A 27777-nucleotide genomic window follows, 5' to 3' on the forward strand; every position below is an offset into this window, starting at 1 on the left:
TGTTGAACAAGTGATTACCAATTGAAAGGAACTGAAGAGTGTGATCTTGAAACTTCCTGAAGAAAGGTAACAAGAAGGGCTACTGAGTCTGTGGAGAAAGAAAGCCTCTTCTTACCTAAAGGAACAAAGACTTTTTGAGAAACTTGAATACGAACTGTCCCAATACATGGAACTATGATTGACCCAAGAGGCTGAAACTTGGAGAAGAGAGCTGGGGGGACGGCTCCATTGTTTTTTCGACATCCTGTTGGTGAACTGTTTAAGTCTATGGAACATTGTGAAATCCTGAGTAGCTCAAGCTTCTGTAAGAGCTGTGGAACAGCTCCAGCGCCATCTTGATATAACTTTGACTTACACTTCTACTTTGATCCAATCCCGTACACATTATTGTATTAAAGAAGGTGAGTGCACTCATAGGTTTGACACGGACAGCTTTATTATTTTGACTGACAGACTGTGGACTACCTTCGATTTTAGTTTGATGGTCGAGGCTACTCCCATTGTAGCTACTCCAAACCCATTTCTATTCAATAAAGGTTTTGAAAACGTATATCCCATGCCTTCCTCCAGTTGCTACGAAGCACCTCCTTTGAGTATACCTCTTGTGTACCCCAACTGTTGAGTTGGTTGCATTTTGTTTTAAGCTTTTTCTTTAACTGTTTGGGTGAAATTGATAAAGTCTTAATTTAATTTTAAAAAAAGAGGTTTTGAACAATTTTCTACAGCAGGGGCTCGATCTAGTCCTGTGGCACAGAATCCTCAAGAACAATACAGGATGAGTGGGGGTAGCTTGACATTCGCCAAACAAGAAAGGAATTGTCAGATATTAGACATAAGAAGCGTAAAAAAAGGTGTTGTTCTAGTAATACACATGTAACCAGTTAGGCCTCTTTAGACAAATATAGTCTAGTATTGGAGATCACATGAATAAGCAGATTTCTCAAAGTTCAGGGACAGGTTCTCCAAATCGATAAGCATTGTAACCCGCAATGCCTGCATGCAGGAGATAATGAACAGAAGCGTAACACAGAGTTAAATTGACCATGCACCGTGATCGGGTCAAGTGGAGTGATCTGGAGAGGGTTGTGGATACGTTTGGGGGTCATTTAGGGTGGTGAATATAGCTATTTGTGCTGACCCATCCAATCGTGTTTGAGCAAATGGATACATTTGCCCTTCCAGCTCTTTTTCTCGCTTGACCTCCTGCCTCCACTCCAGATGCTTTCATTCTCTGCACTCTTCTCTTGCCTCTCCTCCTTATCCTCCGTCCAGATCTTGGTGCCTTATTGTACTAGTGCTCTCCTACTCCAAATCTTAATGTAGAAGTAACTACTCTACCTTCCTTCTTTCTTTCTTATTCTGTTCTCCCCCTCTCTCTGAACTGCCCACTCTTTCCCAACCACATCTGTTCCTTTTATCACCCTTCCTCCTGCTGTTTTAAGATCTCGCCTTCAACCTCCTATCTCCACTCGGTCTGCTCTCTCCTCACTCCGTTCCTCTGAATTGTGCCCCCACTCGTTTGTTGGTTCTCCTGCATATTTGCAAAGGGAAACCTCTGCCATGTTCTTCCATCCAACTTCCCCCACACCCAGCACAAACCACTGGTTCTCTTTATACCCGTGCAGTCCCTCACCTGGCGCTTTGCTTCGCCATACTATAGTTAACTGTGTCCCATTAGAGGCTTAGCACAAGGATTGACTCCAAGCTCGAATTTCACTCTGCAGAGGATTGTACTTGTTGCCCACCATCATGCCTGAGACCACTGATGGAACCCTATGCCATCCTGCCTAACAGATCTATTCAGATTTTGCCACTGGCCAATCCAGTCTGAAGATGTACATGTCCACAGCATGCTGAGCGGCTGCATGGTACTCCTTGAAGTAAGCGATTGCTGAATATCCAGATATTTACAGAAGTATTGTCGCAGGTTATGCCAGTTTCCTCTGGTGCGGGTTTTGGGTTACTGTCCATACGCCACAGATGCAGAATAGGCCTGCGGATGTTCAGACAGGTCCTTTAAATGCTTCCTCTTTCTATGAGCAAGATTACCCCATTTCTGGTTTGGTTCTGACATTGAGGTCCTTTACAATAGGGCACCAGGTCTCTGGGGCAAGGCAGGTTGGATATGCACAGTAGGTTGGGGATGGACTGGAGGACCCTCCATTTGCTGGCTCTGAGCCTTACTTCATGAACCGTGCATGCCACGAAATGAGACATGAGGCAGACCCTCGGCCCGTCTTGCCCATTTGTGAGAAAAGTGGCAAGGCACAACCTACTGTGCTGTAACACTGTGTGAGAACAAATTCTGAATGTTTACATTTGAGAGGGTTAAGTCCCTTTAGGATTTTATAATGCCTCCTGGTTTTGGATACCGGCAACACTGTACCTCCGTTTAACCTGTAGGGTAAAGTTCTGTGCCCTTATTGGACATTCCCGGCAAAGTAACAGAGAACAGCTGTAAGAAAAGGGCAGCACCCGTTTGCTCGGTGTTGCACATTTCTCAATAATGCTTCTCCCTAGCGGCAGCTGCAAAATACATCCCTCTCTGGAAACAAGTGGTTTGATCTTAGATTAGCCCATCCCTCATTCTCTGAACACACTCGCAACAGCATCACCTATCTAGGCTTGATCTTCTGCTTCTGGCAAGTCACCATAACACTGCACAAATTCATGCCCTCATCAGCAATCAGGATCTTGTCATTCTTTTTATCACTGAAACATGGTTTCACAAGGCCTTCCACCCTATATTTCAATCCACAGTCCTGGATAACTATTCCAGGATCATGTAGAGAATACACTCTGAGTAGCTGGTGAATCCAAGATTCACATTTAAAACCATTTGCTGTGGTCATTTTGCTGAGGAATATCAGGTATTGTCTCTCTACCCTCCATGTAGAGGCTTGGGAGGGTAGGGGAATTGAGGAAGGTAGACCCACTCAGTTCAATGTCCAGAATCTGAGTATTATATTTCATCCAATTCCCCTTTCTCTCGAGGGTGTTCCGGGCTCAGCTGTTTTCAGTTAGCTGAAAGCATGATGCCCATGTGTGTCTTTGGGGTTCAGCAGCTCCCGCAGAAGTACCAAGGCAGAACTTGACAGGCTACTCCACCCCCCAACCACCCATTTCTTTTTTATTTTCCTCCTCCTGTACATATTCTCCTCTCTTTCCAATACATGTGTTCAGATCAGCAAGCTATCTTAACCTCAGATGTTCCATTCACCACTAAATACACTCAGCTGTGTCCCTCCTAATTCAGCGCGTTATCCCTCCCTCCCATGTTCTTATCTCAATTTTCTCCACTTTCATAAAACCACTGTGGTCCCTCCTCAATCTTGTTCCTCTCCCAGCTCCTGCTTCCCACTGACCTGTTGTGTTCTGCCTCAAATCTTCTCCTGGTAATTATCACTCTGATTTTTTTTAGACAGGCCCTTGGGTATTTACTTTCATGAGGTGTTTAGAGATGCACCTCTCTGATGCTTTATGGACTGATCTTCATGGTTGGTCATTCATAATCAGACCTGACCAAGGCCCCACTGTAAGTTGATTTTGGTTGATCATCTCTGGCCCACTGGTGTTGCCCCTGAAACACAATCTTCACATCATGCAGCCAGGTGGCCCTGTCATATCGGCTGCCTGACTGTCAGGTTTGATACCCGGTCGGTGGCATCTGCCTGTGCAAGCATGTTCTTTTGCAGCTCTGCAAGCTCTGTCCCAACAGAGCTATAAAACCCCTGGCTCCTCATGCGTGCTGCATTGACCGCATGTAGCAGCAATGTGTCATGACATCACCAATGTTCGGTTTCTCTGGCATTGGCATTTCTATTTAACGGTAATAAGAAAAGCAGACACCACTAGTCAACTTAAAACTGGTGAGCAACTTCTGTGTCTCGTGTGCTGTCATGCGGATGGCTACTCGACCCTGGCCCAACTGACCATATGGACACCTGTCGCCTAGGATTCAATTTTCCAAGTTACCATGCTCTGCTCACTCCAAGACCACGCGCTTGCCCGACGACTTAGCCGTTACCAGATCCAAGCTCGCTATTAGACTTGGTACATGCCTGCAGCACTCAAAAAACTGAATTACCTGCTACTGAGTCTGTGATATGCTTCAAGACCTCACGCTTGTCTACCGGTTCGTGAACTGATCCTTCTGGTAGATTCTGGCCCCGGTGACGCCTGCCTGTCTGCTATTCCTAGATACTGCCAGTCACTTCTCTCTGATCTTGGATTTGTCCTTCCCTCTCTTTGCACAGTCCTCCTTTTCTCAGTTTAAGCCTACTACTCTGTTCTTACGGCCTCTGTGCTCCTCCATCGCATCTGTTCTACCTCCCTGATGTCCCTGGGAGCCTTCTGGATATTTACTGACATTCCCTTATGGACCCCTGGATTGTGGACTTGGTGTCCCTGGATTCTGATCTGTGTTCCTCTGAACTGTTCCATCTGTGTTCCATAGCTACATCCTTGTGCAATATAGGTCATCGCCATTGCTTGCCATTTCCTTTTTGGTTGTGTCCATGTACCATCGTTCAGGTTGTCTGTTCTATGGGATCAGGTTTAACGGTGGGCTACGACACACCTGTTAGAATGAATTTGTAAACTCTGCTCTGGTGAACAGATTTTTAGGAGGCCACACTTCAGTGAAGATAGCCAGGACAATTCAAAGTGGCTTGGAGAGCAGCCAAGGCCAAGTCTCATGACTAGTGGGGGTGATCTGAGGTCTTGGATGAGCACACACAGTAGGACGAAAACAATTACCTTTAGAGAGTAGTATATAAAAATATACAATTTATTAGCCCCAAAACAAAAACAAGTGAATAGTGAAAACACAGTAATATCATTGCTTAACACACACTGTGTCAAATATATGTACAGTCACTTTTGGTCAATGCGGTAAAGTGTGGAATCCCGCCAAAACCTGTAAAGAAGGAAAGCAGACAAACTTTATTACATTGGCCAATTTCAAAGATGGATAACCCTAACTTTAGAAGTCTAGCCCTACTAAGATTGAAGCCTTGTGGTTCAATGTCAGATGTACGCTTAAAAGCACTTGGCCATGCGTAAATACACAAGGGGGTGGAAATGTTAGTAGGAGGATTCTGAAGTGTAGAAAACAGGTTCCAAGAGTCCGGGGGGGGGATCTGCTGCGGAGAAAAAAGCTATTCCCAACTTTGGAATGGCTTTAGGGAGCAGAGCCCACCCAAGCCAACGCAAGGACCACAAGGGATCCTTTGTGCGTAAAAATGCAGTGGATGAACTAGGGGCCACCTGTAAGTGGTATGGTTACTCACCACTCTTAGCTCACTCCAGGTCCAAACTTGGCAGGTCTGGAGAGGGTTGCCTGGAGTACGAAATCCCACCCTTGATGAATCTTAAAAGTGCACAGGCGATGCAGGTGCAGAAGTGGGTCCAGTTTCCAAATGGAGCTGTATCTCTTGTCTCGATTGCAGGACAAAGAAAGTACCGATGCAGCTGGTCTCAGGACAATTGATAAAAGGCGGGAAAGTCACCAGCAATGACCGCCGCTATCGCACATTGACGCTGGGGCACCCACGTCTCACGGTCTGATGCACGCTTCTCTCTCGCGGCCCAAAGCAGCTGGGATGACGCAGTTTGGCAAGAAGATGCTTTGCAGTGAACTAGGAATATTTCAAAGCTTGAGGTAAAACTTGACAAGACAACACTCCTTCGCAGGTGCCAAGTTTTGAGCTGGTCAGTTCACTGGGGGGCACAGGAACACTTCTGAGAAGGGTGTTTTGCAGGGCAACAAGAAGACGTCGAGTGTGATTGGTCCCACCACTCCAAGGGGTTGAAACACCTTTACAGGCCTTCGGAGATTGAGTACAAAGCAGCGCTTTACCGGGACAACAGCGGGCTTAGGGTCCAACCTTCTTCTGTGCAGTTCCGGATAGTGCTTGGGTCTGCTTCACTGTTCTGGATACTTGGCTCTGTGTATAGGTCGATTCAGACCTACTAGTGATCTGCCGGTCTGCATTCAGGATCCCTCCTCATATCCACAAGTCCAGGGAGTGCTTGCACCTAGTTGGCCAATGAGGAGATCTGCCCCACTCATGCACGACAGGAGTGGTTCAATCTGGGACCACTGTGGCTCTTATATCCTCGAGCACACCAGACATTCTGGTACAAGTAGCGTGAATTGGGACCAGATAGTCCCAGCCCACTTCCTGGGTACCTACACATGTGACATGCATAAACAAGCGAAACACGGCGGCTTTTGCAGGTGAATGCATGCCCTCATAAGGACTCCCGGGGTTACAAAGATCAGGAAGAAGGCTGACGGACAAAAATAGCCAAAAGGAGAAGCCAAAAGACCTTGTGGCACGGCCATGATGGACACTATCCACAGTCATGAGCCAAACGTGGTAAGCACGACATGGCTCGGTAAAAGTTCATAAAAATACATGAAAAGGCTTCCACTGCCACCAGTCTACTCCTAGGCACATTGTCCACTGTCCAGTTACCAAAAAATCCTTAGTGGATGTCTAGAGCCCGAAAAAGCAAGGACCTTGTCAGGTCTGGGTCAGATCATTAGTTAGTTTATCTAGTTTCTGGAGTAGATTAGGTTAATACAATGCATGCCATTGTTATTTAGGAAAAATAGGCACAAGTTGGTTTGGCCCTTACCAATTCTATTTTCAGAGTGAGAGCTTACCAATCCATCATGGTGGAGATGGGGTTGGATGCTGATTGGTGTAAATAGTCTACTCATGTCCAAGTTAACATTCTAAAATAACAGTGATATTCCAGATATTTAGTTTAGTTTTTAGGTATTTAGTTTAGGAATGTTAGGTTAAGCGCTTTGAATGCGATGCTGTTCTTGAAGAGACCGGAGTGTTTTTGTCTGTGAAGTCTTTGAATTAAACTTTTCCTATTATGCGCTTTCTGCAGTTCATTGTGCGCGTTATATTTGAAAAAGGAAAGTAATTGCTTTTCGAAGCCTGACGAACAGGCCCGTCTGATTTGAAGTCCAATCCGTCTGTTCGGAGGAACCGTAACCGAGGATTCAGAATCTGAGTAGTTTTTTGAGGCAAGTGCACATGAGCGGCTTCGAAGCCACAGCGTCCCATTTCACATATTGCCTGATCTTGTTTTTTCAGACAACCAATAAGGCGCGCATGCGTGAGGACCGTAAAAAAATAGTGTTCTCACTTTGAATAAACCTATGATCTTGGATCGCATGCACGAAGGGAGAAGAAAGCAGCGTTTCTTTAAATTTCTGTAGGAACAGTGAATTTCCAGTGCGCATGAGAAAACTGTTTGTGGGAAGAGATAATCTCGTCCTATGTGTGTTCTAGATGCTCCGTAACTGTATAAAATACAGAAACTTGTGAACTTGAATCAACTAAATATAGTTACCTCAGCGCAGTAGTAAGCTTAAAGGATATGATACAGGTTCAGGTAACAAAACGTTTGATTGACTTTCCTCAAGATTCATTTAAGGATTTTCAACTGTGATTCAACTTATTTATGTTAACATTCTGAAAAGACATTTCAAGGAGTTAAATATTGGAAATGTTACCTTTGCAGTGAAAAGCGTTTTCAATATTTTCAAGTCCTCTAAGCATCTTGCAAAGGAGAACAGGTGTAACACTTTCTAGCGGTTAGAGGGATGCTTAAAGTTAGATTGATTTGAATCGGTTTTCTTGTATCTCATTTTCTGCAGATTGGTGCCTTAATCTGAAGGCCGGAATCTGTGTTCTATTTTTATTTTCTCCTCTTCCCCTTTCCCCGCCATGAAGTTGAGATTTCAGCTGTTTCTTGGCTCAGTTGTTGACCACACTTTACTGGGGGACTGTGGGATTCAGCAGCTTCCGCGGAAAATAACCTACAGGACCGGACAATGAAATACAGTTGCCAAAAGTGGCAAAAAAGTCATAAGACTAAGGGAAACAAGGTTTCCCAGTACTGACTGTCTGAAGGAAATGTCAGTTTCCCCATAAGGATCAGCGAAAGCCCAGTGGAGTGCAGCTCGGGCTGGGCTCTATTGGCAGAAAGTCGGGACAGGAGGCTGCAACAAAAGCAAAAAGGTTGGGGAGTCAACAAATATAGAGGTAAAATAGCAGTAAGTGAAATTGTACCTAACACCCAGGTTCATAGTTCTTTTCCAATGCCTCTAAGGTACGTGTACCCTCATCTACACACATTTTGAGATAATACCACTATCCCACTAACCTATTTTATTTGGCAGCTTGGAAGGGACCGTTGAGTGTTCATTCCCAAGTTACACCCAGTCCCTTTTCACAACAACAGCAATGCCTATGAGGGACGGTCCAAGGAGCCATCCTTGCTGACTACCGGATCTGACACAGACTTCAAAATGGTAACCTTGTAGGCCCTGGGTCAGCTTTGCTCCTTGGGAACTATGGTGGTTTGCAGTCCACTTCACAAGCTACAAGCATGCACTGAGTAAGTGCCAGTTGTAGAGGTTCACAAAACACGCTCGCAAGTGCCAATGAACCTAGAAACAATCTACATCTCTCTGGTCTCTTTTCTTTCTCCTTTCTTCATGGTTTTCCTTTACCCTATCGTCCTTTCTTCTTCGACTCATCTCATTCCATTGCCTCTAATCTCTCTGGTACGCTGCCTCTATTTATTCCTCCTCTGGTGTATTTTCTTTCTCCCTTTCCTCATGGTCGCCTTTCCCTCATCATTCTCTCTTTATTCCTCTATTCATGGCAGTCTATTCTCTCTTGTACGCTGCCTGTATTTATTCCTCATCTGATATCCTCCCTTTCACTTCACGTTCCTTCTTTCCTCGACTAATCTCAATCAATTCCATTTGGTACACTGCCTCTCCTTCTTCCTTAGGTGGTCTGAAATCCAGGTGGTAGTGAATGGGAGCATGAGAGAAATGTGGCTGAATAGATGGGATGAAAGTATGAAAGGGGGACACCTGTATGCAACACAGAGAAAGGTTCAGGTCAACGTTGAGATCTCAAGAAGAGGAAACACCATTTTCAATAGTTTGTGAGTAGGGTATGCAGGGTTGCGGGGATGGAAATGTAAAATGGGTAGATCTGCATTAGAGGGCTTTGAAGAGTCTGAAACACCAGAAACAGTCGAGCATTGCCTGCTGTATAAATAGTTGAGATAGTTATGGAAGGCTAGGCAGAGCGGTGTTGGGAACAACGTAAGGAGTGTTGCAGACACACTAGCAGTGAATAAGATGTCTGAGGGTAATAAATGAAGGATTAGTCTTAAATATTTTAGAGAGATGGTGCAATGCAGAGGGTTTAGAATACATCCTCATAAGAGAGGTGGAGGCTGACATCTTTAAAGATGCAAATCGCTGGCTTCTAGATGCACTAAGCCACCCAATAAGAAGACATGTATGAAACCAGTATGTTCCTGATGAGTCGCAGGTGTGGCCATGCTGGGTATGGAGTTTTGAATGGAGATGCAGCCATGTGCACAGGCCATCCTGGTGACACCAGTTGCGTAATCAGAATGTTATTCGCCTTCATGGGGGAGGTAGATGAAGGCTGACCAATCAGTGATCGACTTTCCTGCTCAAAGCCAATGTGCCTCTGGTCATCGTGAATATGGCGTGTTGAGAAATGCAGAATTACGGATAACTACAAGGTAACCAAACCGCTTAATGCAAAGCTCTTACCAATATTCAGCTCGTCGTCGGTGAGAGTGTCCCCAATAAAATCGAACTGGAAGTTCTGTAGGGTTTGGGAAAACTTCTGGACTGCATTGGAATAACCTGAAAGGAGCAAGGTCAGTGGTTAGTGATACAGTGTAGTCAGCATCTGCAGTCAGCCATTAATGAAAGCAAAAGGGATCACACCAGGATACAGTACACTGCCCGGCGAGCAAGCATAACAGAGTATAGTACTCTGCTGCCAGTAAACAGTCAGGGTGCAGTGCAGCAGACTGGCAGCAAAGACAACAGACTGCAGTGCCACGCCCTAACTGTAAAGCCAAATGAGGGCCAGTATACTGCACTGCAAGCAAGCATAACAGAGTGTGGTACTCTGCTTACAGTACAGAACAGTGAGGTTACAGTGCCCTAGACTGGCAGTGCAATGTCCTAACAGTAAAGCTAAATGAGGGCCAGTATACTGCACTGCGAGCAAGCATAACAGAGTATGGTACTCTGCTTACAGTACAGAACAGTGAGGTTACAGTGCCCTAGACTGGCAGTGCAATGTCCTAACAGTAAAGCTAAATGAGGGCCAGTATACTGCACTGCGAGCAAGCATAACAGAGTATGGTACTCTGCTTACAGTACGGAACAGTGAGGTTACAGTGCCCTAGACTGGCAGTGCAATGTCCTAACAGTAAAGCTAAATGAGGGCCAGTATACTGCACTGCAAGCAAGCATAACAGAGTATGGTACTCTGCTTACAGTACAGAACAGTGAGGTTACAGTGCCCTAGACTGGCAGTGTAATGCCCTAACAGTAAAGCTAAAGGTGAGGGGCCAGTATACTGCACTGCGAATATGCATATGAAGTGGGGGGCTTCCAGGAGTCAAAGTAAGTTTTCTCAAAAAGCATTTATTTACATAGACGATAGAGCCCTCCTGCAGCAGATGAGCATCTGGCACCAGGGAAGCTGTTCACACGTATATACATTGCTGTGGAACCCCATGAAGATGCCATGTCTCCTGGGAGACAACAAAACATGTTTGGTGTGATTTGTTACAAGTATGGCAACAACAGCAAAATGCACAATCAAAAAGGGCATGAGGCAATGACATGTTTACATATGCAATTGGCTCTAAACCCAATGCACGTTTATTTATCAGGGTTGCTGTAATAAAGTCTCTTATTAGTCACACGGGACACACAGACCAGCTGTGGAGACTGATGTTGGTCCAGGTATACTTTATTGGTACAGTATATACAGTTCCAGTTACTCTCAGGTATATACAGTAGTCTGGATGACAGGACAAGGACAGGGATAGGTAGTACAGTACACATGAAGGAGAAGACCCACCGGCCATCCACTCACTCCAGCTCAGGCCCCCAACTGACTCACTCAGAACATTCATACACTGATGCACTCAACATTCTCCTGGCTGCATCATACATCACATTCTATGGCAATCACTCCAGGCCAGTGACAATGTACAAGACTATATATAACAGTTGCAAGAATGTTTTTGCCCCTATATGGTAATGGCATCACAACAATTTTATTGAAAGCTTTTATCAAATTTGATGACCATATAAGGTGAAATTCCTTTTATCCAAATGTAATAACACCCTGACTATCAAATGACCAAAATAAGATTTGTGGGAGACATACATCAGCATAACAAAGTATAGTACTCTACTTACAGTACACAACAATCAGGATGCCGTGCACCAGGCTGGCAGTAAAGGTAACAGAATGCAGTGCAATGCACTAACAGTAAAGCTAAACGTGAGGGGCCAGTATGCTGCACTGCGAGTAAGCTGAACAGAGTATAGTACTCTACTTACAGTACACAACAATCAGGATGCCGTGCACCAGGTAAACATAACAGGTAGGGTACAGTATGCTGCTGTGGTGAGAGTAAACCCAACAGTGAAGGTACAGTGAAGGTACAGTACGTTGCGCAAACTGTTACACAACACACAGAATAACAGGATACAGTGCACTTCAATAAAAGTGCACAGCAGTCAGGGTACAGTAGAGTGTAAAGGGAGGGCACAGCCTGCTGCACTGGCAGTAAATGTAACAGTACAGTATGCTTCTTTGACAGTAAAGCTATCAATGGTGGCACAATCCATTGCACGGATTGTAATGGAACTGATGATGTGCTGGCAGTGCACCCAATCATGACCTCGGATAAAAGGCGCAATCTATGCACATGAAATCACCAGGACCTGAAGCTACGTGGACAGTGTGGTGTCCTTTAAGGCACAGTGACGGGTTACGTCACTGCGCAAAGTTAATAAAGATGGCCCCGCATCAGCATGCAAGCAGTGCACGAGCGGGGACCGGAGAGTGTATAAGCTGCGTCTGTGTCTCTGTTCCTGGGTGAGGAGGGCGCCTGTGCACCCATTGCCATTTAAACATTTAGAAAAAAGCCTTGCAAGCATGGGCACACACTGGGGCCCTTTCCAAGAAGGTCGCCTGTTGGATACCCCAGGATAATGCTATTGTTTTTACATAATGGTATCAAGCATTCATGACACACCAGTTATCCCCACATTCTGAAACTCAGTTCCAAGGGGCTCGGCAAGCAAGAGTCACTGCTCACTCTAGCCAAAACATAAAAGACTATTCTGTAGAGGAGCAGATCCGTATGTCACTTATAGACTCCGCCCCCTCACATCCATCATCCTGGATGAATAACAGGAAGACACTGTGCATTACAGCAGGTATCATTCGAATACCGCATTGAGTGTATGAGAGACGTTATGCACTCAGACAATCGTTTCGAATGTGTCCTCATATTGAGGTGGTAGCAGGAGATTTGCAGGCACCACTAAATATCGAGGAGTTGTTAAGAAGATTGGACCGGTCGCAAAGAGATGTCATAAGAAGGAGATGCACTGAAACGATATACTAATACTTAAGAATGAAGGTGTAACTGAAGAAACAAGAGTAAACATACGTACAAGTATGAAGAAACCATATATACAAAGAAGATAAGTAACCAGATGAGTAGTGAATGTATGTATGCAGATATGCAAGGTAGATGAGCCATATAGGAGCTCGCTGTAGTTGAAAACAACGTGAATGAAGCAGCCATGTTGGAAAAATGGACGCCGGCTCTTAATTATAGTAAGCAAAGAGCTCGAAGGGAAGAGATCAGAGCTGCAGAGCTGACAGAGGCAGTAAATACACATTTATGCATGAACAAAAAATATCTGCTGGCCAGAGATCAAGGGTGACACAGCCAAGGGGAGTTAACGAGGATAAGCAACCTACACAGGACACATTTCTCTTAGATTAAGTAAATAAGAGAACATTTGCAAGTGCCAAGTATTGACAATAAATGATGCAGAAAATCATATGTGGGGTAGCGCAACCAAGTCTCCAGAGGCCAAGAGGAGTAATGACACCGAGCTTAATTGAATTAAATAGCATTAAATAAAAGGTTGAAAATGACAAAATCATTGTCTCCACAAAAGTGATTCAGAACTCGAAAACAAGGCCTAATCATTAAGCTCCAGATGAAGAAAGTGGTGTACCTACACTCCCTTAAAAGGTACCACAGAGGAGAACAGTGTGCAAGGTCAATTACAAAGAAAAGGCCTTGGCTGAAGGTTTGGCCGATAAGAGAGATGACGCATTAATTGGACAAGTGGGCAGTAGTCTGACGTAGTTCTCTGCAGCGGGGTTTCGTTTTGCGTACGTGCTGCTAGTGAGCCGAGTGTCCAACGTTGGGAGAGGATGCCAACCTATCATGAGGGCCTATGCAATGAAGAACATACAATGTTGCATGCGCCAATCCACTACTGTTATACTGTTTTATTATACGTCTCGAGAGGGAAGTTCGAGGCTTGCTTACCAGAGGATGAGCATCCAACAAAATGATGAACACTTATAGACTCTATATGTTCCCCTATCCCATATCTCTATAAGTAGATATGTTCCCCTAACCAATCCCCAAACCTGAGCACTTTGAGGTATCCTTTGTGTAACCAAACTACCAGTGTGAGTGTGTGGGCTGTGAACCGTTGTTCGCCAGATTGCCCTACTTTATTAAACTGGTAATAAAGTAGTATTTTGTCATATTCTTTGAGTCTTTCTGGTCATTTGGGTCCAAGATTATTTTGTTATGGCAATTCCATTCTAGGCATAAAGTACCCTTCAGGTGCTCCTGCACAATCCTCTGACAAGTGGATCAAGGCATGAAAATGGCATATGCTCTGCGGTCTTCACAAAAGCGTCCTGTGAAGGTTTTAATGTCCTCTAATGCGTTGTAAGATAGCATCAGTGGTCTAAGTGGGCGGGAGTGGGCACTGCCCTCAGAGTCAGAGATCTTTTCCTGGAGCTAATGGTTTCCATTAGGACTAAATTGAATACTCACAATGCTTTGCTCATGTTGCCCTGAACTGGAGGCACATTTACACTGATAGCTACTGGGTGGTTCCGTGGCATGTGTGATTTGCCTAAAATTGTTATTATATATATATATATATATATATATATGTACTCTGTCAAAAAAAGAAAAGTACACTGTACTTCTATTCTAGATATTTTCTCCCTAAAGAAAAGCTCCAGCTTCGCCACAGAGCCGATTTTACAAGTCCAAATCCAAGGTTACTTTTTTTGTTTTTTGTCCCTGCACTCCTGGCCCCTAGGGGTATGGTGGGGGCTCAAAAAGGTTAAGAGCACATACTTTTTCAGATCCAGATCTGTCTTTCGCTGCGGTCTGCTGGGCACCTCACAATAGCAAACAAGGAAGTGGGAGAAACACTTCTGCTTTTAGAAACATGGTTGTGTCGAATTTCATGCAAAGCAAGCACTTTCATTCTGCATCCAAATTGCGTATTACATTTTTGTTTGACCATTAAGTCCCCCTCGCCACACTTACCGAAACCTTGCCATGCAACACACAGGTCGAATAAGTCTCCTCAGGAAGCCACGGGAGTGTGGATGACAACAGGACTTTAGAAGAGGTGGGTGGTTGCGTTGGCTTTTGCCCGTGACTGTAGAGTTGGGTGGTTGGGTTGGCATTTGCCCTTGACTGTAGAGTTGGGTGGTTGGGTTGGCATTTGCCCGTGACTGTAGGGGTAGGCATACAAAAAACATGCTATAGGGCCTCTTACAAAGAAGAGTCTTCACAAAAATAGAGTTAAGCAGTATTAAGTCCCTCCAGCTGCAGCTCCTGAAGCAACTAAAGAGACATCCCAAAACCATGGCAACTAGAACGCATGAGAAATGACATCACAACTACACAGAACACAGCAACTGCACGGTTCTAATAAACAGCTAGAGGGTGCACATTTCACACTTAATGATCAACCAAGGAGAGGCAGCCATGTTCAGCCCAGCGCTGGTGCAGTAGGTGGTGTGGCAGCCACAGCATGCCCTATGGTACAGGCTGCCGGAAAGGAGCAGGAGCTTTCACATATTAGAGCCCACCTACATCCTTTGTTAGCCAAGTGATCCTTTGAGTATTTATAAATCCTTCATCCCATAATGGCCCATGCAATACGGTTAATGTTGTCCAGTAGTAGAAGAGACGAGGAGAAGTAGTCGGACAAGAAGAGGGAGAAAAGTTAACAATTAAGGGTGGAGGCAGGAGAAAGTACGAGTAAAACAGACATGAAGCTGTTGGGAAGGACTTAGAGGAGAGGTGGCTGGAAGAGTAGAAGGGCAAGGCGACAGTGGTCATGAGTTGAGTGGAACCAGGTAACACTTGCAGAGCAATTGAAAAGCATGACTCCCTTCCCAGTTAGAGCACAAGCCTGTGACGAGAGTGGGGAAAGTTAGGATGTCACTCAGGGAGTCAGTGAGCCGGCTTTTAGGGAACACATCACTAGACCAAGCCAGAACTTAGTCAACGAGGGGTCAACAATCGATTTTGTCGTGTTATATTAAGACCGCCCTTAACCTGGGGAGTTCCTGCCCACAACCAATAAAGGAGCACTACAATACTCGCTTACGTTTTTTAGCACTTGCCTTACAGAAGACTCATATGGAGTCACACATATCTCTCCCCACCACGCCTGTGCCCAAATCAAGCCAAGCACCCGGCCGGAGTATAGGAAATATATTTGTATTTATTTGAATGATAGATAATGGAGATCACACTAAAACGGCACACGCCACCTTCTTCGTGGCTCATAATTAAACTTCTAGTTACAAATAAATCACAAAGTTGGTTGTGAAAAACACAAAATCACAATAATTTACTTTATACAGATTTCACTTCAGAAATAATAAACAGTGGTCAATGAACAAAAGCAATTTGCGTATATATTGTTGTGCAATTTCGATTTTCCTGCACGCTTAAAAGGCTAACAGTTTGTTTACAGATTTGTACAAATGCATATTGCAATTATGATTTCACCCACACCTTTGCTTTAAAATAAACACAGTGTGATTTAGTGGTTTTTTTCAGACCCCCCTCACTTAAAGTTATGTGTTAGGGAAAGTTGGACAGTAAAAATTGGGAGGATTTAGGAATTTCGGATTTTCAGCCCCCCTCCACTTAAAGGCTTGCGTGAGGGGAAGCTGAACCCATACGATTACCCAATTAAATCACAGTCCACAGTTTTCAGCACACACTGGGAATGAACTTTGTTAATTTCAAAAAAATCACCCTGTTGTGTTCTGCCAAGGGGAATTGATTTGATAAATATTCTTAGTTAAATAGGCTACAGATCTACTACACAGTTTTGCCCCCTTAGATCACTGCCACTATAAAGGGAAAGGATTTAAGGCCAGCAGATTCCCTCACCTTTTGGTATTAAAGGGGTCAATTCTACTTACAATGAAAACCTCCTTTTAAAGTACAGCAAAGTCGGCTGCATTTCAGGACCCTCTCGGAGGACAGGGCAGCGGTCTGGTTACTCTACTCTCAAGCATAGTCCCCAGCTCTTCACCATAGGGCCCAGTCAGAATTGTAGACTTCCCCAGCAATAGACAGGCCCACCCAGATGCAATTTCAATGTTCCTTTGGTGGTTCCTTGTGGCTGTGAAATGGTAATTTTCACCAGCTCTCTCCTTTCTCTCACAGTGCATCCACTTTATATGCCAGTGATGACACCATCAAGATATCAATATTGGGCAGTTCCCTGCAAGAGTTCTCGCAAGAGGGATTGGACAGTTACCCTTCTCTCACTTCCCAAGTCCAGCCTATCTCTAAGGATTGGTTTAGGAGTCTGGACCAGACATATGGCAACTTCCATTTGAAATCCCCTTTTGTTCCCATGTCAGCTTTTTGGCAAAAATTACTTATGTGGCAAAACTTTGTGATATTACTAGTAACTTCCATGATTTATATATTTTCTGATTTAGCTAATCATAGGAAATTAAATAAAACGCGGCTCTGCACCATTTTGCATGGGCGTTTACAAAAAGCATAATCGTTAGGAGCATACAATTTATTCCCCACATTCCTAATTTTACCCTCCACCAGCACGTCAATTCTCAAATTCAAGGACATGCTCAGCGCAGCCAGGAACACCTTTTAGTTGGCCATTACAATTCCCTAAGTCGCAGGTGGATGAATTATATTTCAACAAAATCGCCTAGAAATTATCTAAACCATGACATGAAAATGAAGGCAGTACGATTTATGGTTGCTGAGAAAAAATGCCTAAATGATTATCGTCTTCTTGAATTAATAGCAAATCTTCATGTTGTGCTAATTGTAGCACTCTTGTCTCCATGCCATTTGCAACTCTGGGCCAGCCTGTGGCCAGAGTTTTATTTTATTAGTCTCTTTGTTGTTTGAAGTGTAGGCTACAGATTGATAACACCTGGGATGCACTGGCCAACACAGAGATCTCCGGCTGCAGACATCTGGCATCCTGTCCTCTTGTCTGAGGGTGGACCACCATTTCAATCTGGAAAGCTTCCATTTTCCAGTATTTTTTCAGAGTTCCGGCTTGATTGCAGCCTGTGTTTTCACACCTCCCCCCTACATTCCAGGCATGCACCGGCTAGGCCATTTGCCCTGCACAGAAATTAGCTTTCAGAGACTCCAACTCTAGGGGAAGTTTATTTTCAACACCCTTAGTGGCCACATTTTATTGCCGTTGAAAACAGCTGGGATGCAAGCCAGGCTTTCAGCTGGGAAGTCCTATGTGAAAGTTTCCCCACAACAAGAAAAAGGGTCTGTCTTGGGTCTACAGGGACATTTCATGGAAACAAAGTGGGCTTTTCTTTTCAAATGTTTGCTGGGATTTTGCATGTGAAGCATAATATGCATTACTTTTTGTCAACACACACCATATATTTTACTGGACATCTTAATGTTAGCAGGGGTACATTTTACTCATGACTTGCTTTAAAATGCAAACGCCCATTCAAAGTAATTCTGGTGTCTGTGTTTGAAAATCCTGCTTTACACGTGAAAGGGGCCATTGCATTTCTTCTGCCACTGTGAATTAAAATTCTGCTTTTCCTTTTTTAATGACAGGAAGGCCTTCCTCATATGGCACTTCCTAGTGTTAATTGTACAAATGCCACAGTCTGCATTTCCAGGGTGAAGGTTTTGTTATAAAGGCTGGCAAGTCATTTGTTTTCAGTGGCCCTTCAGTTCCATTGGTTTGGAGCCTTTGATTACACCCCACACTAGCACTAACCAGGGTTACGGATGCCTGGGTTAGGGAGGAGCTTTGTGGCAAGGCAAGAGTTAGGGACGCCTACATGACCCCAAAAATAATTCAATAATAACCCTTGAACTGTCCTTGAGACACAGAGTGCTTTTCTGTGCCACCTGTGACAATTCAAAATGTCATAAATCCTATTTAAAATGTATAAGAATTCAATAACTATTTTCATTTCACATATCTTCTATACATATTTAAAGCAGAAAACTGTTATGTATACAATTTCACACAGTTCCTCCAATCTGCACCAAATTTGGCATAGTTATCTGTTAGGTCCCTTTGGACATTACTGGCTACGTGACATTAGAACACCCAGTCTTTCCCCGGAATTCAGCCCCTTCACACATGAGACAGTCGCCTGAAATCTGTGAAACATCAATTTAGAAGGATAATGCTCATTTTAAGCGTCTCAATGCAAGGAACAAAACTCAAGGCCCTAGGACGCAACGTTTCTGAGATATTGGCACCGCAACGCACGGATACATTTTAATTTTGTGTAATTTCTGTGCCTTTCTCTTTCCAGATACCTTCCAAAAAGCAAAAACCTATTGGACAAATGAATCCAAAATCATAGAAAATGAGATTATTAAGGGCCCGTCCACATAACCCTTGTGGAGTACAGGTCATCTTTGATAGTGTACTTATAAAGTTTAGTATTTATGCCAGTTTCTTTCAGGTTGCTCTCAAGTTTTTATAAGGTACTAATAGGTATCTTATAACGCATTTCTGGGTAGTAACACCCGCACCCGCCGGTGCCAGACGGAACCATGCACAAACATGTTCGGCCCCAGTCATTTTGTGAGCCTGTAGTCATATTAGGAGGGGCTGGCATCAAAAGAAAGCATGCCAAGTATGCCAGCAGGCCCCTCTTAGAAATGCCTCACTCATTTGACCTTTCACCTGCGGCAGGCGGCCGAGGGTGGCTCTATTTCTGAGCTGCCACCTGCTGGACCCGCAAGAGCTCGGCACAGGGTTAGTGAAGGCTGTGATTTGGGTGCCTGGGATTCCAAAAGGTACCCATGGTGGCGCCACGAGCTTTAGGAAGATGGGAGTGCTGCTCCCACGCGCGCGCCCTCATCATTCGTTGCCTGTGAAATATTAAATGGGCCTCTAGTGAGAAGAAGCCATGTTAGTTCTGCTTGCGCATGAGTGCCTCATCGCCCACAAGAATGCCCAACCGTCTGATAGGGTTTGCTTGGTTTTTGAGACATATCGTGACATTATTCACTGGATAGGCATTTAAAACAAATTTACTTTTGCGTGTAACCTTTACCACATATACCAAAACGAATGAACAGCTAGTTTAAAAGGCTTAAAGGGCGAAATGAGCTACTATCCTGATGGATTATGCTGCGTAAATAACACCTCCTCGTCCTACTCGTTGCTGGCTCCCCTACCTATGTATCCCCTCTCCTTACTCCTTCAGTGCTTTGAAGAAAACAAGAAGGCACGATACAAAACAGCACAAATAAACACAATAGTCCTCTAGAGGATGGTGACTGAATGAGAGGTGCTGTTTGCAGGGGTCTGCAGCCTTTGGCTCTCAATATGTTTCAGACAACATTTGCCATGACCTCTGGCTGTTGTCTATGCTGGTTAAGGATTATGGGAATTGTAGTGCAAAGCTTCTGGAGAGTCAAAGGTTGCAGGCCTCCTGTTCTAGGGAGACCATGGTTGCAGAAACGGCTTTGTTTATGCTAGGCAACAAAAAAAGTCCTCGGTCTCAACGATAGAGGCATTCCTAAAAAATACTACGGTGGTCTAAAACGTTATTAGGACACGTGCAAACAATGCTTATGGAAGGGCAGTAGGATAGGAAATTTGCCAACACATGAAAAGATTTCGTAATAGAGGTGCTTGAGGACTCGGCACACACGGATGGCAAGGAAGGAATGGGCACAATAATTCCAAATGATGCAGTTTAAAGGGCATTGCGCCAGTGGCAGGGGTGGAGGGGGCACGATAGGCATGGGGGGCTTGGCCTTCTCGTACAATAACTGTTTGGGGAAATAATTACCCAAAATGTGCCATTCGGTCAATGCAACTGTAAAAGCCTATGTAATTAAGAAGCACTTTAGGAAGGAAGGGAGGAATTCATCCCAAGAAAACAGTGGCAAACTGCACCAAATTGTACATTTTAAATCAAAATGGGCCATAAATAGTAGGAGTTGAACAACATTTTCTGAAGGGGTTGAGAGTCTCTACACAAGGATTGCAAAATCAAGTACTTTAACCACACGGGGCAATGCCAGGGGTAAGAGAGTGAGCAGATGCAAGGATGGCTTTGTATGGGAGAGTGGCCATACTGGACAGCCCACCGAGAAAGCAGGCAATTCCCCCACACGTAATAACGGGGGTGGCCCATATCAACAGGGCCAGCAAAATGCACCACCAGCCTTCGTATGTCCAGTAACACATCTGGCCAATCTCCCCACACCCAACACCTCCTCATGCCACACAACAGGCAGGGTCCGCATTTACATGTGAAGCAGCAGGCACAGCCAGCTTCCACATGCCCAGCAACATGCAGGTCCAGTATCAACATGAGCAGGAGCAGCCTCTGCATGATCAGCAGCAGGCAGGGCCTGTATCCACATAACCAACAACCTCCTCCTCCCACACAGCAGCGGGCATGGACAACCTCTGCATGCCCAGCAACTGGCAAGGCCAGTATCCACATGAGCAGCAGCAGGCAGGGCCTGTATCCACATGAGCAGCAGCAGGCAAGAGCAACCTCTGCATGATCAGCAGCAGGCAGGGCCTGTATCCACATGAGCAGCAGCAGGCAAGAGCAACCTCTGCATGCTCAGTAGCAGTCAGGGCCAGTTTCCACATAACCAACAACCTCCTCTTGCCACACAGCAGCGGGCATGGACAACCTCTGCATGCCCAGCAACTGGCAAGGCCAATATCCACATGAGCAGCAGCAGCGGGCATGGACAACCTCTGCATGATCAGCAGCAGGCAGGGCCAGTATCCACATGAGCAGCAGCAGGCAAGAGCAACCTCTGCATGATCCGCAGCAGGCAGGGCCTGTATCCACATGAGCAGCAGCGGGCAGGCGCAGCCTCTGCATGCTCAGTAGCAGGCAGGGCCAGTATCCACATGCACAGCAGCGGGCAGGCGCAGCCTCTGCATGCTCAGTAGCAGGCAGGGCCAGTATCCACATAACCAACAACCTCCTCTTGCCACACAGCAGCGGGCATGGACAACCTCTGCATGATCAGCAGCAGGCAGGGCCAGTATCCACATGAGCAGCAGCAGGCAAGAGCAACCTCTGCATGATCCGCAGCAGGCGGGGCCAGTATCCACATGCACAGCAGCGGGCAGGAGCAGCCTCTGCATGCACAGCAGCAGGCAGGGCGGGTATCCACATGCACAGCAGCAGGCACAGACAGCCTCTACATGCCAAGCAACATGCAGGGCGGGTATCCACATCCATGGCAAAAGGCAGGAGCAGCCTGTGCATGGCCAGCAGCAGGCAGGGCCAGTATCCACATGGGCAGCAGCAGGCAAGAGCAACCTCTGCATACTCAGCAGCAGGCAGGGCCAGTATCCACATGCACAGCAGCGGGCAGGCGCAACCTCTGCATGCTCAGTAGCAGGCAGGGCCAGTATCCACATGCACAGCAGCGCGCAGGCGCAGCCTCTGCATGCTTAGTAGCAGGCAGGGCCAGTATCCACATGCACAGTATAAGGCAGGACGGGTATCCACATGCATAGCAGAAGGCATGCCTAGCCTCCACTTCCCCAGGGAAATGCAGGGCCGGTGCAGACATGGCTAGTCTCCACATGCCCTGTGACCGGCAGGGCCAGTATCCTCGTGCACAGCAGCGAGCATGGGCAGCCTCCACATGCCCAGCAACATGCAGGGCAGGTATCCACATGCACAGCTGCAGGCAAGAGCAAGCTCTGCATGCTCAGCAGCAGGCGGGGCCTGTATCCACATGAGCAGCAGCAGGCAAGAGCAACCTCTGCATGATCAGCAGCAGGCAGGGCCTGTATCCACATGAGCAGCAGCAGGCAAGAGCAACCTCTGCATGATCTGCAGCAGGCTGGGCCTGTATCCACATGAGCAGCAGCAGGCAAGAGCAACCTCTGCATGCTCAGTAGCAGGCAGGGCCAGTATCCACATGCACAGCAGCGGGCAGGCGCAGCCTCTGCATGCTCAGTAGCAGGCAGGGCCAGTATCCACATGCACAGCAGCGGGCAGGCGCAGCCTCTGCATGCTCAGTAGCAGGCAGGGCCAGTATCCACATGCACAGCAGCGGGCAGGCGCAGCCTCTGCATGCTCAGTAGCAGGCAGGGCCAGTATCCACATGCACAGCAGCGGGCAGGCGCAGCCTCTGCATGCTCAGTAGCAGGCAGGTCCAGTATCCACATGCACAGCAACGGGCAGGCGCAGCCTCTGCATGCCCAGCAACTGGCAGGGCCAGTATCCACATGCACAGCAGCGGGCAGGCGCAGCCTCTGCATGCTCAGTAGCAGGCAGGGCCAGTATCCACATGCACAGCAGCGGGCAGGCGCAGCCTCTGAATGCTCAGTAGCAGGCAGGGCCAGTATCCACATGCACAGTATAAGGCAGGACGGGTATCCACTGTTAGGAAAGATTTCGTAATTGTAGGTAATTTTCCTTCCATGTGGCAACCCCTAAACTTTTTGCTGTTGTTTTTCACCTTGTTCTTGACTTTGCCAGAGAAGTGCAGCCTTCTGCCGCACTCCTCTGGGCTTTCGCTCCTTTCTTACGGGGAAACTGACATGCCCTTAAGACAGTCAGTACCGGGGAACGCTGTTTCCCGTAGTTTCTTTTATCATGTTGCGGCTTTAGTGCAACATGACACAAGAGGGCACTGTAAGCTAAGTTACAGCTCTCTTGGGTCTCTAGCCTTCTACAGGCCCTAGATACTCTTTTAGGATGGTATTTTGATCGGTGGAAGTCATTCAGGGACTGGAATGGTGGCAGCGATCGTTTTGTTTATTTTGAGCTCCTTTTGGCGTTCTGAGCACGTTTTTCGCACTGAACCCAAAATGGTGACCTGGCTCCCAAAATGGCCAGACCACGAGGCTCCTTTGTCCTGTCCACTGACCGTCTTGCTCCCTTCACCTTCCCCAGGTCGAGCGACCCGGGGCCTTCCTTATTTGGGCATGTACTTTCCCGCGAAACGTGGTTGCTTTCGCGGGCTTCTACATGTCGATTGTGTGCCTCCAGGGTGTGGGCTGGGATGTCTGGTCCCAATACACATCCTGGGTGCCAGAGAGTCTAGGGTGGTGTGAATGCCTGGGACCACCGTGGTCCGTGATTGGTCCACGTATGGTATATGTGTTGATGAGCGGATCTCCCATTGGCTCCCCTCCGTTTTGGTGCGAAGGGAACCGTGGATAAGAGGGGGCTGGAAACACCACTACCATGTCGATCTCCTGAGTTCTCACGAACGAAGGAATACAGGAGCCAAGTATCCTGCAACCAAGAGGCTGGACCGAGGAATCGCTGGTGACCCGCTGAAGGAATCCTCCTTTGCACTGCTGTCGTCCTGTGAAACCCTTTCCTCCTTTGATCGAACCAGAAGGCCTGTACTGGTGCTTCGACCTTTGGAATAGCAGGAACAGCTATTCCCGGCGACTTCATCATCTCCTGCCAAGTAAGCCTTCGGAAGTGTCTCTGGGCCATCCAGTTGACTGACCAGCTTACAAGGGAGTCCTGCTCTGTAACTGCTGCCAGGTTGTGTTGTGGTCCGAGTCCTGGTCACTCTCCCACGCTTCGTACACTTGGCGTTCCCAAGTCTGAAGGGAGGAGTGTACATTTGGCTCGAATACACACGGCCGCTCCGTTGTCCTGCTGCGGCAACAAACTGTGCTGGTTTCGTCGATTGGGACGTCTTTTTGCTCTACACGACTACGAGGCGTTCCCTGCTCTTCTGAACCTGCCAGCAGCTGAAACTAACGTGGAGAAGCCTGGGTCTGCTTGCTTCGGGGACCGGTGAGTAGTTTAGCTAGGATCTGGTCGCCCTCCTGCAGTAGCCCATTGCTTTTCCCCGCTGTGTAAAAACAGCACCCTTTTGTCCGTACTCGCGCTCTGCTTCTGCTCGCTGTGGAGGCTGCGCTTGAGTCGCGGAACCTGTTCTTCTTCTGTTGTGCACTAACCCGAACTGCCTGACTTCCTCCGAAGAGCTTCTCCTTTTGCCCGTTGGCACCGGCGTGGCAGGTACTTTGAGCACAAGGCTCCACTCTTCGCAGGGCTCGGACTTCCATCTAGTTAGGTGCCTCTGAAGGCGAACTGAGTCTAAAGCATTATCGCACTGCCTGTTTTCCTTCCCTTTCAGGTGGACTACACATTTCGTGCTTACAACGCTAGCGACTGTTGTATTTGTATATATATTGTGTTGATATGGTATGTGTTGGTTTAATATTGTGATATTGTGATTTTCTCGCTACGGTCATTATTTTAAAGGCCTTAAAATAAATGTGTATATATTTTTGATATAACAACTGTTTGGAGTAGTTTGTAAGCGCTCTTGCTTTGTGTGCTCATTGCAGGCTTTCAGTCACCCTCACCCCTCTTGAGACCTAGTCTTGACCGCCGCGATCGCTACCTTGATTGGTCTGGCTCGTCCAGTGGTTACCCTGTTCCAAGTAATTAGGTTGGCCTTCTGAACTTCTGCGCCACCAGGACAGAGTTCAGAAATCCGTCTTAACATCCACATGCATAGCAGAAGGCATGCCTAGCCTCCACTTCCCCAGGGAAATGCAGGGCCGGTGCAGACATGGCTAGTCTCCACATGCCCTGTGACCGGCAGGGCCAGTATCCTCGTGCACAGCAGCGAGCATGGACAGCCTCCACATTCCCAGCAACATGCAGGGCAGGTATCCACATGCACAGCTGCAGGCGGCAGGAGTAGCCGTGCTTGCCCAGCTAGAGGCAGGGCAAGTATCCACATGCACAGCAGCAGGCAGGAGCAGTAACCACATGCACAGCTGCAGGCAAGAGCAAGCTCTGCATGCTCAGCAGCAGGCGGGGCCAGTATGCACATGAGCAGCAGCAGGCAGGAGCAGCCTCTGCATGCACAGCAGCAGGCAGGGCCAGTATCCACATGCACAGCAGCAGGCACAGACAGCCTCTACATGCCAAGCAACATGCAGGGCGGGTATCCACATCCATGGCAAAAGGCAGGAGCAGCCTGTGCATGGCCAGCAGCAGGCAGGGCCAGTATCCACATGGGCAGCAGCAGGCAAGAGCAACCTCTGCATGCTCAGCAGCAGGCAGGGCCAGTTTCCACATGCACAGCAGCAGGCAGGTGCAGCCTCTGCATGCTCAGTAGCAGGCAGGGCCAGTATCCACATGCACAGCAGCGGGCAGGCGCAGCCTCTGCATGCTCAGTAGCAGGCAGGGCCAGTATCCACATGCACAGTATAAGGCAGGACGGGTATCCACATGCATAGCAGAAGGCATGCCTAGCCTCCACTTCCCCAGGGAAATGCAGGGCCGGTGCAGACATGGCTAGTCTCCACATGCCCTGTGACCGGCAGGGCCAGTATCCTCGTGCACAGCAGCGAGCATGGGCAGCCTCCACATTCCCAGCAACATGCAGGGCAGGTATCCACATGCACATCTGCAGGCGGCAGGAGTAGCCGTGCATGCCCAGCTAGAGGCAGGGCAGGTATCCACATGCACAGCTGCAGGCAAGAGCAAGCTCTGCATGCTCAGCAGCAGGCGGGGCCAGTATCCGCATGAGCAGCAGCAGGCAGGAGCAGCCTCCGCATGCTCAGCAGCAGGCAGGGCCAGTATCCACATGCACAGCAGCAGGCACAGACAGCTCCACATGCCCGGCAACATGCAGGGCGGGTATCCAGATCCATGGCAAAAGGCGGGAGCAGCCTGTGCATGCTCAGCAGCAGGCAGGGCCAGTATCCACATGGGTAGCAGCAGGTACAGTTATCCTCCATATGTCTAACAAATTGTATGCCTAGCCTCCATGTAACAACTAACAGTTGAAGCCAGCCTCCACAATCCCAGCAGAAAGCATCACCAGCCTACACCTGCCCACCAGCAGCTATGGCCATCCTCAACATGCCCAGCCGCAAGTAGGAACAACTTCCACAGGACCAGCAGCGGGCAGAATAATGAACATATATGTCTGGCACACCATAGATTCGGTCAATATCTTCATATGGATGTAACTTGGGCATCGGATTTACTGACACCATGGCATGGCAGGCAAGAAAGTGTGAGGGAAAAGAAAGTGGCCAGGCCATTCCATAGAAATGGGAGGCTTAGTAGGAAACTAAAATAAACAAATGTGCATGAAAATAGGACTTATTAGACATTAGGGCGATAAGTGAAATGTACACCTTTTCTGATCACATCACTGTACTTCTATCACACAAAAGTGAATTCAACATGTTCTAACTTCTCTTTCAGTCTCATTTGTTCATTTCTAGGAAGAGACCGAGAAATCACAGAATTCTAGTTTTGCCGATCATCCAATGCTCACCAAAGTAACCCTTGCTCAAGCTTTCCCTGAAAATGTTCCCTTAAAGACGTACTGAACTCTACTGAAGCAAAGCGGCATATGATAAATGATAGGAATACGCGTTTGCTCATGACATCATCCTAGCTTCAAGTGGGCTGGGGCTAGCAGGGGCAGCAACCTGGCAGTTTCCAAAAAGCTGCTCCAGAGCCGACGCCCTCTCTGCTTTGCCCGCTTACGAGTCTGAAAGCGTGCTTCATGGGAATCAGACAGACTAGTTGAGAATTTCAGGGACTGACTAGATAATTTACAAACTGTGAAAAGAATGCTTTTAAAGAAATAAGAGGCTCTCGGCTCACGCCTCACTCCCAAATGTGGAGGTGGTCTAAATTACTATATGTGGTTCTTGGTTACAGACATTTTACTATTGTGACGAGTGTTGTGACAAATAAAAGGAGCACTAAACCTAGTGTGCATTAAATGTTCTGAAGGGTTTCATGCCTGAATTCGATCACAGACAGAAAAATATCTGACCTTTCTTATGCTCCCAATAAATGCTCTTTAATTTTATGCAAAAAGCAACTTCGCCTTATTGGTGCTATTTGTACCCCTCCTCTTTCGCATGGGTAATTTATTTACAGAATGAAGATTTACTCACTGATTGAATTATTTCTTGTGTGAGTGATTTATTCAGAAACTACGATTTATTCACTAACCGAGCCAGAGATGTATTTATAATATGCAAACTGGATACAATCAAGACCACCCGAGACCATGCCGAGGGAACCAAAATAAATGTTTGCAGGGTCACATGATGTATTATTTGGAGCAGGTAACACATTAAAAAGGTACACCTACTACTTGGACCACGTCCCTTGTTGGAGCCGCCTCAATTTTGCATCCCAATTATAGCACTGGACATAAAACTACCCTTCAAGCAGCTTTTTGAAATGGTACCCGAGTGATAAAATGGGTCAGAAGAGTGGAAAACCCCTGGGACAGCTGGAGGCGGGCTGTCCTACGGGGCATTCAGGAGACTACATGAACGGCTGCTGA

General features: G+C 46.9%; 1 protein-coding gene across 1 annotated transcript in view; it reads right to left on the reverse strand.

Annotated features, from left to right (window-relative positions):
- Positions 1-27777, reverse strand: part of OPHN1 (oligophrenin 1) — a 733935-nt gene that overhangs the window by 494761 nt on the left and 211397 nt on the right. Inside the window, exon 2 of the mRNA XM_069612518.1 lies at positions 9635-9730. Coding sequence (XP_069468619.1) covers positions 9635-9730 — 96 coding nt within the window. The remainder of the gene's footprint in view (positions 1-9634; positions 9731-27777) is intronic.

The sequence above is a fragment of the Ambystoma mexicanum genome, chromosome 5p (assembly GCF_040938575.1).
Source record: "Ambystoma mexicanum isolate Mex_15411 chromosome 5p, UKY_AmexF1_1, whole genome shotgun sequence".
NCBI classification, from domain to species: Eukaryota; Metazoa; Chordata; class Amphibia; order Caudata; family Ambystomatidae; genus Ambystoma; species Ambystoma mexicanum.